Here is a 12,643-nt window from a genome sequence, read left to right on the forward strand (position 1 = left end):
CAGGACCAAGCTGAACTGACCCAGGGCTTCATCAAACGGCTGCTACATTAGCATGTGGTAAGGACTCAGGTGATGCTGATGTTTGTGATTAGCATTTAGTGACATGCTCACGAAAGCCTGCCACTTGAGAGACTCCATGTGCTACACAAAGGTAAGCAGCGTCTCCATTTTTACTCTAGGCTTGTTAAAAATGCAACTTAGTGGGATAAAGTTATTCAAAATTCTGGTAGAACTTAGTAAGTAAGTGTTTTAACCAAAAAAAAAAAAATTAAGGGAGGAAACAAAATTGTAGTTTTTTACTTAAACTATGTTAAAAGGCATAAAGGAAGTATGAAATATTTGAAATGAAACAAATTTTGAACAATAAAAATGGGGATAACCATTATTTTATTTCAGGTCAAATAAAATCTTTTGAAGTAATGTTGGGCAAACATTTTTCTTCTGCAGGGGACGTTTTCATTTTAGATACCTCTTAAAAATGAGATTAATTATTTTTTCTGTGCAAACAAAAATATGCTAGTCTCATAGTGGTAGTTCTAAACAATAATGAGGCCATATTTGCCCCCCAAAGTGTTATTTCTTTCTGTCACGGGCAATGAGATGGAAGCTTGAAGAAGTGAAGAGACTTATCCAAGGTCACAGTGTAAGAGCCAATTTGGAAATCCTGACCCTGGGATTCCTTATTTGATAGGTGGCATTTCTGATGGTGGTTTGCTGGCAATTCAAGGCCCCTGCATGCACAAATGGAGTGCTGCCTTGAAGTATCTCAAAAAATGATGCTGGCCTGCTGTATTTTGGCTGGTTTGTGCTCGATCCTTGGTTATTAAATTCTTTTTTTCCTTTTGTTTGGGAATTGGGAAAAGGATGACAGGCTTTTTATTTCTGAGAATACCCTGGATGAGCTGGTAACTTAGTCATGGCCTACCTGGAAGAGGCCTAGTGACGCAGTGAGATAGAATTCACTTCTACTTTTTGCTTGCGGAGACAAAGTTGTAAAGGGATCTTCCCAGCGGGATTGCCCCTGGACTGAGGAGGGGGATGTAAAGTGGGGGTAGGATGGATGAGTTCTCGCAGTGCGGAGAAAACTTGATCTGCCACTGTCTGTGCTGAAACTGCTTCACACACGGGGGCAATAATTTGCATTTGCCACCCTGTCATTGCCAGGTCTCGGTTTCCTTGGCTTGTTCTGCTGAAAACCTTTCAGAGAGTGCAGTGTCTGTTGCCCATAAAGACCCGGCTGCCATAGACGCAGAGGCCTCTGAGCTTTCTGATTATCTTACTGCCTGTGGGACAGTGGATCATTGATTTTATCCATATTAGATGCTAGGGCAAAGCACTTTTTTCCTCTTTGTGATAGCTCTTTGACAGACTGTTTAAAATTATATTGCTCACTAAAAAGCAGCGGTAATTACCTGTGGGATGGGAACGAAGGGCATGGTCAAGGGAGAGCTGAGGGCCTTTACTGTAACTACTGCCATATAGGAGTCTTACTGTTGTTTATCAAGAAATCCTGGAAAAGGAGGCAAGTAAATTTTTCTTGGTTTAAGTACAAATTCCAGGGTGGTTCATTTTGTTGATAGTATTTCACTAAACTTTTTGAGTGGTTAGCCACTGACATTATAGCTGGTGAACTGCATCCACATCCCATTAAGTTAAAGCCTTGGGAGAGCTGGAAGTCAGGTATTTTAACTGTTCTCTTTGTGGGGGAAAAAAACCATATATAGCAGGTATCTGACACCTTTGCACTCAGTATAACTTAACTATACTCTGGAGAGGACCGTGGGCAGCTTAGGATGAATGGGAGTACAGGTACACAGCAACCAGGAAGAGTGTGTGTTCCCTAAGATGGCCGACCTTCCCAAAATGGCCGACGCTCAGAGAGAAGGCCTGATGAGGTGCATATGAAAAATGGTATTAATTGTTATTTGGTCTTTTAAATTGATACCTCAAGACTAAATCTGGACACATGTATGTGTAAAGTACCTTTTAGGCCTCCCCTTGTCCATTTTATGGCCAAAAGATAGTTTTTTATTACTCAGTGTTTGTGCTGTGAAGTGAGTCCTGTCCAGTACAGTTTGTCAACTATAACACTCTCCTAAACTGATGGTTTCTTTCCAACATCATCTTTGAAACTGTGCCACAACCCAGTAGATCTTTGGTGGCAAGTATACAGAATTTCATTATTTCCCAAAATTAGTTTATATTTCTCTTTTCTTAGTTACTTACACGCCTAATTGTTTTTTTGATTCCAAGTCAGTCAGAATGCTATGCATGTATGGCTGGGTTGGGTTCTGTCTGTCATTTCCATGTGCTCTGCTCCTCCTTCTGGACTTTCCCATAATTATTCGTGGTTAACGTACTACCCCTTTTTTCCACAAAACCAGGCTAATTCCCACTTACTTTGCAGTGGGGCTAGAAACCCCTGTTTCATATTCTCTTTTTATTACTTGTTTTTTACCCAAATATTTATGTTTGCTAGTTCTTGATGAAGAATGAGCAGTAAGCTGTATGTCCTCCTACTTCACTATTTTGTATAATGAATCATTGTGCAGTTATAAAGGATTTAGTTACAATGGATTTGTCTGCCAGGAAGAGGTACATTTGCATTGTATAAATAGATTTATCTAGAGTCAACAAGGTGTTACGCTTTGCTGAAACCTACCCAGCTGGGAGGAGCATTTTACATAATAACAGCAGTAACAAATTTGTAAGAATTTAATAATATTGCTGACCATAGTGAAGAGATTAATTAATGGCCAACTGAATCAGTTAGCAAAATGGGGGGAACAGGGCTTGGAAGAACCTTGAGAGGGAGCTTGTACTCAACAGAAAGCCTATTGACAAAGTGGATGTAAAAGAATATTTTGGGTGCCATATATTTTATGGTGCCAAATTCGAAGATGAGAACTGTAAAAGAAATGACTGTCAGTTCTGAGTAATTGTGTAAAATCTTCTGAGGGTTTGATAGTACAGTCTACTTATTGAAGGGTAAAGAACATAAAATCATAATGACATAAGACATGTTCTGTCTCCTTGATGTGTCTTTATATAGCAACTTTTTAATTGAGGTTCCTATTACAGTATTAAAAATAACAAAAAAGCCATTTTAATATTATTTAACATTTGTCTAGCTATTCTGCTGTGGCTAGCAACCCACAGGCTGATACCCACAGGTGTCTCATCCTCAGGGCACGGTAAGTCTGAGTAACGATATCGGTCAACTCTTACAATCCTCTCTTCACCTCAGTATATGTTTGGGAAAGAGATCTTGCATGGAGAGCATTAACCAAAGTGTCCTTTGGCATGGCACAAGGCAGTAGAGAGACTGCCTGAAACTTGGTGGTCATCTTGGAATTGTAATGTCATCCCTTCTTGTGTTTTTTCCCTGATATCTTCAGTGCATACCTTGGCTTACACAGAGCTAATCCCTGTGTTCTTTGCTGACATCTGATTTTTTTCTGTAAGCATTCCCAATTCATATGTCTTCCACATGTTCAAGGGTTAGCAGAGATCCTCTGGCAGAGACAGGGACTCCAGAAAGGAGTCCTTCTCCAGGCTTTTTTCAATGTTGAGTGCCGTTGACCTTCAGCAGCTTTGCTTCTGGGATAATTTCATTCAAGTGTAGCAAGGCACGAAGTGCAGCCTGATATGCAAGCAAAGAGCTGCTACTCTCCTTCCCTTTGGCCTGGCTTAAAAGCACTGAGATGTAGGCAGTTTTCAGTGCATTCAGCTGGAAGAGTCACCAGTGAGTCATAGCATCCACCAACATACTGATGTTCAGGGACGTGTGGAGGTAGGGTCGTACTGCAGTGTTGCCTTTTGCTTCCATTGAACTGAAAGCTGGATACCTCTATCCACATTAAAGCCCTTCTAGTTGCAAATCTGTTATGTGTCACAACTACTATGCTCGTCCTTGCAGCAAGTGCTCATGCCCAGTTTCATTTTGCTTATGCTTTGAGTTTTTGAGGTATTGTTGCTCGGTATTTGAACTTTCTTCCCCAGCAAACTTCTGCTTCTACTTGAGACTATTTCTCTTCCACTGTGGGGCCACTGCTTTGCACAGTGAAGCGTTTGGCCGGGATATGAGGGTGCATCTCTGCACCCTGCAGGAAGGGACCAAGTACGCACGCTCGTGATTGTGCTGATTTGTGATATTCTGCCCATCTCCCCCAGCAACTGATCCGCAGTAAGGCCATAAACCTTAATTTAATACTGCTGACAGCTAGAGAAGAGATACTGCTTTAAACAGTTATAGAAGCAGAATTGCGTTTTGGAAATGAAAAATATGATTCCTATCTAAAATGATGTTTGAATACAATTAAGTGTCATACCTCTATTTGTGTTTTTCATGACAAGGCATACAAATGCACCTCTGACTGGTTTGACAGTGCTAAAAGTGCATGACTCGGAGATTACTGAGATGCTGCTGTTGCAGGGTTCAGAGAGAGGTTATATCTGACCTGCATGGAATCAGTTCTTGATGAGCCAAGCAATCTTCTCCCATCTGTCCTTTCCATGGCTTTTTTCTTTGATCTGGTCAACTTCAGTCCAACTGGTAGAGATTGGAATAGGAGTCAGAGAGCTAGTCTGGTTTGGGCAATTTACAGTCTTGTTTCATTATTTGAAATTGGTTGGTGTGTGCCTTTTTCCCCACCTTTAAAATGTTAGTGATGTTTTTCTTGATGTGTTGTTTTTAAGAAATAAGAACGGGGAAAAAATCCACTATGTGTAGTGGTGACGTTGGTTGTGCTTGGAACTGGAGAGTCTGAACAGGCAAAGATAAAATTTGCTTGAGTAATTGAAAGTGGATTTGAACCCAGCCTTTTAGGAAGCAAACTGTGAAAAATTACATGTATTTCCTACTTAATCAGCTCTTAGGGTTTACTTAAGAGTTTACAGCTGGCCAGTGTTTCCCTCAGGTAAGGTTCCTGGCTGTTCAGACCCAAAAGAGGTCCAATGGGAATGGCAGAGCTAATAATAGAAGATGGACCCTTTTATTTTCCTCTCTCCAAGCTTTGTATTTTGGAAAAATTCACAGATCACAGAAAAGGTTGTTTGCTCTTTTTTTTAACCAATTGCTTACAATATAGTACTCACTGCTTTTAGGAGAAGTATGAAAATGGTATGTCTGTGTGTGTGTGTGGTGTTGGGTTTTTTAATCTCACAAAGATGCAATGGTACCTGAGAGAAAAGGGAATCAAACAGCAAATGTGGCCTGATATTGAAACAAGGGAAGCAAAAAGCAACTAAAAGAAATGAGATTCGGGATTTTAACAAAATTATTGTATCCCATTGCATTGTTCTAAATCAGGATGCTCATATTTAGGGATAAAAACCTTTAAGATATGCTGTGCTTGATTTAATTAAAAACAAGTCTAATGACTGTATACAATAGTGTGTCATGGGTATTCAGGAAAATGTATTAATTTTTGATCTCTTTTCGCCCCTTTCAATTTTGTAGATGCCCCAGAACGTGTAGGTACCAACACATGCCTGAAAATCATATTTTCTATATAAAATTTGCTGCTGCTGCTGTTTACTTGCTTGCTATTAGTGTCTGGATGTGCTGTTGGAGCTGCTTATTGATCAGTAAGCAAATCACAGGAAAAATACATGTTACTATAAGCCCTAACAAAAACAAAAAAGCAGCTAGATTTTGTGCAAGATTAATAGGGAGAAATATTATCATGTCATTTATTGTGCTCAGCAATTATTTGCTGTCTCAGGAGCTATGAAGATAAATATTAGATCCTCAGTCAACTTCCCTAATTGAAAAATGAGAAAGTGTAAAATATAGCTAACTTTCTTATTCCACATTCTTATTTCATTATAGTTTTAAGGGAGCTGGTTGTTGCTGTAAATTCAGGAAAGCTACATCACACCAACGTTAATGTTGGGAAGTTGTTCAGTCAAAAGATAGGAAAAGGAAAAGTAACTAGACCTGATGGAAATAATTTCCAAGAGAGCACAGAGGGCCTGGCGAGTCTGAATGCTGTGTGGCTACTGAAACACAGCAGAGGGCAAGTGCCAGCTCCTCGGTGTGCTCTGAAGCTTTCTTCAGTGCAAGCATCATACGGGCGTTAGGCACAGCTGAAAGAACTAACGTTTTAAAATGTGTATATTGAGCATAACTTTTCTGTGTTGTAACAGCAGTAACAGAGAGGGAGAGCACGTTAGAACTGAGCTGCCTGAATTATTGACATGAGCGAGTTCCAAAACAATAAGCTTCCAGTTGAGTTTCCTGACCAATGTTTTATCTTTGTTTGAATTCAGATGTTTTCAAATTTCTTGGGTTTATGACCACATTTAGTTACGTGTTAAGACCTTTTAAGTAAGTATTTCCAATGCAGAATTGTTTTGAAACTGCTGTTCTGTGAGGAATTTCGGCATTTTTATTTTGTGGTTCGATACATTTTGAAATGTTGACATTTTCTGTGAAATGAAAATTCCATTCCTACATATAGGAATGTATAGTATTGCTCATTCCTCTCTAATGAGCAGGATTTCTTGCCTTGGAGTAGCTCGCTATGGGAGCAGGGCAGGGGGGGCCTATTTCACTAGCCACTGTCCTGCCTTCATCAAATGTACATCCTTGTTCATTTTATACCATAACTTATTCAAACTGTGCTGTGAAGTCAGAGTAAATAATTTCCTTACCGTTTTCTTTGGTGGCTCTGTTATCATAACATCTTGTTTCCTTACAAATGTTAATGAAATGAACATCACAGAGCTCTTGTGATGAGTTTATTCCCATTTTACACATAGGAAGTGAACTATGAAGATGAAAGCCAATTTATGTAACTGGAAAAATGGGCAAGCTTTCAGGCATATACAAACATGGGCTGCTTTTTCTGCCTGTATCAGGCAGTCTAATAAAAAGAGATCACTGCCTCCTACAAATGTGGCTTCACTTGCATCCTGAGGCACTGACAGAAACAGTAACGATGCTGTTACAAAGATTAAAGCCAGAAATTATGAAGTGTTGACTAATTTTGGCTGCCTGATGTGAGAAACCTGGAGTCAATCTTTTTTTCAAAGTGTTTTTTGAGGACATTGTGTTTTCCAAGTATCTCTCTCGCTGGTCTCATTTGCAGCTGCGACCGCTTGGCTTCTCTGTGGGTCTGAATACAGGTGTCCTGGGGTGGGTGCCTGGAAAATGAGGGCAACGTAGGTCACCAGGAAAGTTTTGGTTTATGTGATCTGCTCTATATCACGTTAGAGTTCAGTGGCCATTTGCCAAGGATGGCTTCAGTTCCCTTAAACATGAACCCGTCTTTCTTTTTTCACTTTCCTTGTTTCACACTTTCCAGCTTCTCTAATGAAGAAGCAGGGGTATTAATGATTCATATCAATAGAAAATTTACTTGGTCCTGAGATGTGGTTATCCTTAGGACGAAGTTGAGCCGTCAGCCTTCAAATGTCAGTGCCTCTATAAGGCTGGAGTGAAGAAATGATGTGCTCATCAGAAATGGCGAGTTGTAGAAAAATCAATAATCAGAAACTCCCCAGAATTCCCACTATCCTTTAACAGCCAGACAGCAGCTTTTCCACACAACCTATAAAATCCCCCAAGTACTCTCTTTTTAAGTATCTCTGAGTCAAGGCCTTGAACTCAAACCAAAGCAGGAGCAGATGAAATTGAGAAGTTAATGACAAATACTTGTGACAGATAAGCACTGTCAGTGAGGTTGTACAATCCATGATTTTCAGTGGCATTTAGTGGAGGAACGTTAGACTGCAGCACTAGCCCATTAGAAAATTTTTTTTAAGAGGTGTAATTAAATAATAGAAAAGTTTCTCTTTTTAAAGGGTAGCACATAAGATGAGGTAAGCATGGTAGATTTCCAAGGGTACGTATTTCTTACTACATGCGTGCAATTAAAAATGGAAGTTTTTCACCTTGTGTGTGTACAGGGTCTTGCCCTGAGGACCATTGCAGTCCATTCAGTTGTGTCCAACTAGACTCCTTAGGGATAGCCTGTTTTTTTGGTAAAATGCGCACGTTCATCTTGGGTCTTTGCAACTTCTGTTCCTCTTCTTTTGCAGAGTACAAATTACAGGGTTTTTAACAACCGAGTACTGTCCTATTAAGCTCTCTTGTTTTAATGTGTGCTGAGTGAGAGGACTTTACCTGACTGTGTTGGTCCCAAAAGCTTTCAGGAGCATTAAATATTATGGCCTAAGAAGTTGAATGTAACACGTGAAGGTATAATAATGTTCAGCTTGATTAATCCTGCATGATAATTAGCAGCACAGCCAGTTTGCAAGATAAGGGATATCTTTGTGAATGCCTGTAAGAATTTCAGTCTTCTGTCCCACCTGGCCAAGTGTGGTGGCACTAAGTTGAACTTTCTGGCCACATTCCTCAGAGACAGATTCACCAGAACTTGCCAACACACTTGAATTTCTCTGCTGACCAAGGGAGGGGGAGGAGAGAAGAGAAGAAGCAACCCAAGTCAGAGAAGGTCTGCTGAGGAGTGAAATACATGCCCTTTGCCCCCCCAGTCCGAGCAGTAAATTGCTTATCCTGCATCAGGCTCAGCCACATGATTTTTCCCTTTCATGCGGATCTGCTACACAGAAACTAAGTCCAATATCATGGGCAGTCAAGAGCCCAGGCTCTCATTTGTGTCCAGGGTCTGGTACTGGATTTGAACTCTGCCAAGGCTGGACTGTGTTCAGAAGCAGGACCTGTGAGGTACAAAGTCAGCACTTATTCCCCAAGGAGTTGTTTGTTTCTCTTTTCAATTTAGAGCCTGAAATGCCATTTGTTTAATGTTGCTGTTTAAATAATGATTTATAAGACTCCAAGCCAGCCGTGGTACAGCTTAATGACTGCTATAATTTATGAATGCTACTGGCTACATAAACACTGCTGTAAATATAAAGGATGTCTCCCACAAATTTTACTTTGATACTTATTTGGTACCATTCATTTTCCTTTCCTCGCACATGTTCTGTGAGTGAGTTGAGACCACTTGACTCAACGATTCAGGTCATTCTGGCTCACCTTGCCGGGAGTGGTTTGGGCTGGGAAATGAAAAGATCAAATGTCTATTTTTGTTATAAAATATTTTAATTAAAAATTAAATTTCCTTGAGCTTGGATGCAAACATCTGCATCAAGTGGCCCATTATAGGGTCATTTGTATTTGGGCTTTTTTTGGTTATCTATTTGTTTTACTAGTTAATAATCTCCTTTATCCAATTAATTTTGCCTTTGTGCACACAGTAAGCAAGTAAAAAGGAGACGGGAATAAATCATGCACTGTCAAGAGCCCAGCCATTCCCCAGGCTGCAGCTTTGCTATTTCTGTTCTCTAACCTATACAAGGAGCATATATATATGCGTCTAATGCAAATCTGAGCTAATTCAGGCCCCGACTCCACAGAGATGAATGAGCATGCAAATCCACTGCTTTGTTTTGGAGGAAAAGCTCCTGGAATTGCTTGATGTCTAGTTGCAACTGGTGTCTTTTAAATACTGCAGTCAGTTGACTTCAGGAGATTTGTGCAACAAAGACACCTGGGAAGACAGTAGGTGCTCTTGAATGCCTTCATTCCATTATAACCAGTGTTAATGCAGACACGTGCTTGGAAAATTGAGTGCCTTTACAAAGTTATAAAGAATTGAGTAAACAGAACAACTCTATTGCCTACAATAACCCATCCTCTGAATCTCTGCATGTCGTATCCCAGCAGCTGCTGGGATAAAATGTGGACATTGCTGAAAAAAATTGCAGATAAACTAAGGGGGACGTGAGAGCTGGTAATAAGCGTGGGGTTCAAAACCATCTATGGGGTAATTCAGAGGAACAAGAAAAGTACTTCTGAATTTGAATAGTACTTAAAGGTTTTGAAGAGTGTCATGATCATTGCTGTACACCCTTACCAAGGGGCCCACAGAAATTTTCAACAAACAGCTCCGAGTTACTTGGTCTATTTTTCCTGCAGAGCTCTCCTCTGTAGTCATGCCTTGACCCTGACTGAAGTACAAGGGCATTGTGCAGGCCGTATGCGGCAAGCCCGAATTGCTCCAAGGCAGGCAAAAAAATCGAGCTGACAATAACGCAGAGCACCCTTTTCAGGAGCTGGGGTCCTTTATTAAAAGATTTGGCATGTATTCCCCACACTCCTGAATTGATTTGCGCCATAAAATAGGCTTGAAGAGAAATAGTGGTTGTTTTCCTACATGCTTCATTAATTTTTAGTTTTGGCAGGCAATATAAATAAAAGTATCAAGTGCACATCTAATTGAATCACCAGTGATTCCCAACTCCCTGTAGTACCAGTGAATATGATGTAGCTGTGCTGTTTAGCAAGCATGGATGAGTTAGGCAAACAATGGTTCACTCTGCCCAGAGGCTTTGGTTTAATCTTGAGCATTTACCCATTTAATATGAGACAGAGCAGGAGTTGTTGCAGTGGAGAATTCCCAGCACAGACCTCTTTGTACTTCTTAGCTTTGCCTTCGAGGAGAAGTGACTGGAAGCACATCCCTGCAGAGAGTCAGGAAGGTTTTGGTGAGTTGCATCTACATCCAGGTTTTTTGTGGAAGGAGCTCTGTCACTTCCCAAGCTTTGCCTCCTCCATATGTACTGACCGTAGGATGTTGCTGAACTAATTCCTGCCTCCTTCAGGTGGCTGATCTAGAGCATGTGTCTCTTAAAAAAATAAATAAAAAAAACCCACCTTGTCCTAAGTATCTCTCCTGGCCACAATTGAAGGACTCAGGATGAGAGAATTCCAACAGTAAGGAAAATGGTACCCATCAGGTTGGATGATCTCTGGCTTTGCATCTGCCAACGGAATCAAGTGCCTCCAGAAAAGGACAGTGCTAAGGGACAAGTACTCAGGATCATTTCTGAATGGATGATACTGACCTCTAATGCTAGTGTTCAGTGACCTAATTTCATAAGGGTTGGCTGCTTTCCACATTGCTACCTGCCTTTTGCGGATTAGCAAAGATAAAATGAATTAATGTTTTTTGTATCTTGGTAGATGTAGTTTACTGTGGGCTCCCTGACTCGTGGGGAGGGTAATGCAGGAGCAGGAGTGGGTATAGAAGAGAAAGAAAACTACAAGCAGAGATCAGGCTGTTTTCTGTCTTACAGAGAGAATGTGACAACGTGATACATCCAAGTCATAGGTAATACATGTTGACAGGAGGGTATGATGAAAGCTTGTGTGCTTTCCAAACCGTGTAGCCATGTTATTTCTGAGCTGACAGAGAGGATATCAGTATTTAGGATTGTCAGTCTAGCAGTAAATTCACATACAAATAAAAATCTATCATGTGTATTGTGGTGTTCCTGAGAAGTACCACAGAGCACGTTACAGGATTTCAGTCCTCTTTTCAAGGGTCAAAGACGCCTTCCAAGTTAAAATACCAGAAATGTCTGGGGAACTGAAGTTGTCTGTTAGGTGGACCATTAGATATTTGACACGATTAACCAGGTCAAACAAAATAAAATAATTACTTTATAAAGCAATTATTGGATTGAAGGGATTTCACAAGGTGTTCTCCCCTTCACTGTTATCTAGGATCCTATGACCTGCTGGTTGAGAGGAAGGCAATTCACTAATCTGAAGTCGTTTTTGTTTTCTTTTTCTCTAGGATCTGCTTCTGGCTCAAAAATGGCTCTCGAGGGTTCCTTCAGCTGCTGGAATGGGACGGCGATCAGACTGGGGCAGGCGTGTGACTTTATCAGGGACTGCGCCGAGGGAGAAGATGAGGGAGATATGTGCAGTGAGTAAATCTAAACCCCCAGGCTGTGTCCTCCTTTTCCAAAAGCATTTCTTGTTTTCAATTTCAATGCCTGAGACTTTAGCACTAGCAGACTAATTCAGTACTATCAAAAGACCAGTATCCTCCATAACTCGTGCCGTTTCTCTGGATGCCTGCCTGTAGTGGACCATTTGATATGTTCCTGTACTCACCCGTATTAGTTCTGCAGCAGGTTCTTAAGATGCTCTTAGTACTTCATCTCTTTCAAAGTCCTGATCAAAAATGTAAAGGAAGTATAGCCTGAATAGCTAAATGCCTTACAGAATTATGAAATGTATAGTTTGTTAGAGCTTTTAATCAAAATGTACCACAGCATGTGGCAGAAGGGAGAGGAAGCAGAAAACTTCCAAGATGAAAAATGAGTTGAGCCAGTAGCTTGTCTTTGACCAGCTACTCTTTGTAATTCCTCTTGTTTTCTATCCTCTTCAGCAGGCAGTAGTCTAATAAAATGCAGCAGAAGATAGATAGCAGCCTTAGTTTTCTGAAAACTTGCTGTGCCTGAATACTTTGTAAATGTGCTGCATAACCTAGATACATTAGGACCTTCCTTTAACCATCTTGAAGATGCCTTATCTCTTTTCTGTACCTCCACATGTTCTACTTCCAGTGTCTTCTCCTTTGCCAGTTTACAGATAGTTAGGACTGGTGGATTGTCAGCCATGTGGTTATCCACAGGGCAAATATGTCAAGAAAAATAATCATTGAGAGTTCATCATTTACCAATTTAAAATGTATGTGTCACAGCTGATCAAGTCTATGGACTTCTGTCAACAAAGCTGCATTGATTTGGTGTGCAAAAAATGTGTTCCCTGACCAAAATACCAGTCCCAGCAAAAGCGTTTGGGATAGAAGAGGCG

General features: G+C 40.6%; 1 protein-coding gene across 1 annotated transcript in view; it reads left to right on the plus strand.

Annotated features, from left to right (window-relative positions):
- ALK (ALK receptor tyrosine kinase) overlaps positions 1 to 12,643 on the plus strand; it is a 327,499-nt gene that overhangs the window by 240,900 nt on the left and 73,956 nt on the right. The window contains exon 6 of the mRNA XM_074144531.1: positions 11,616 to 11,747. Coding sequence (XP_074000632.1) covers positions 11,616 to 11,747 — 132 coding nt within the window. The remainder of the gene's footprint in view (positions 1 to 11,615; positions 11,748 to 12,643) is intronic.

This window comes from Numenius arquata, chromosome 2 (genome assembly GCF_964106895.1).
Source record: "Numenius arquata chromosome 2, bNumArq3.hap1.1, whole genome shotgun sequence".
NCBI lineage: Eukaryota > Metazoa > Chordata > Aves > Charadriiformes > Scolopacidae > Numenius > Numenius arquata.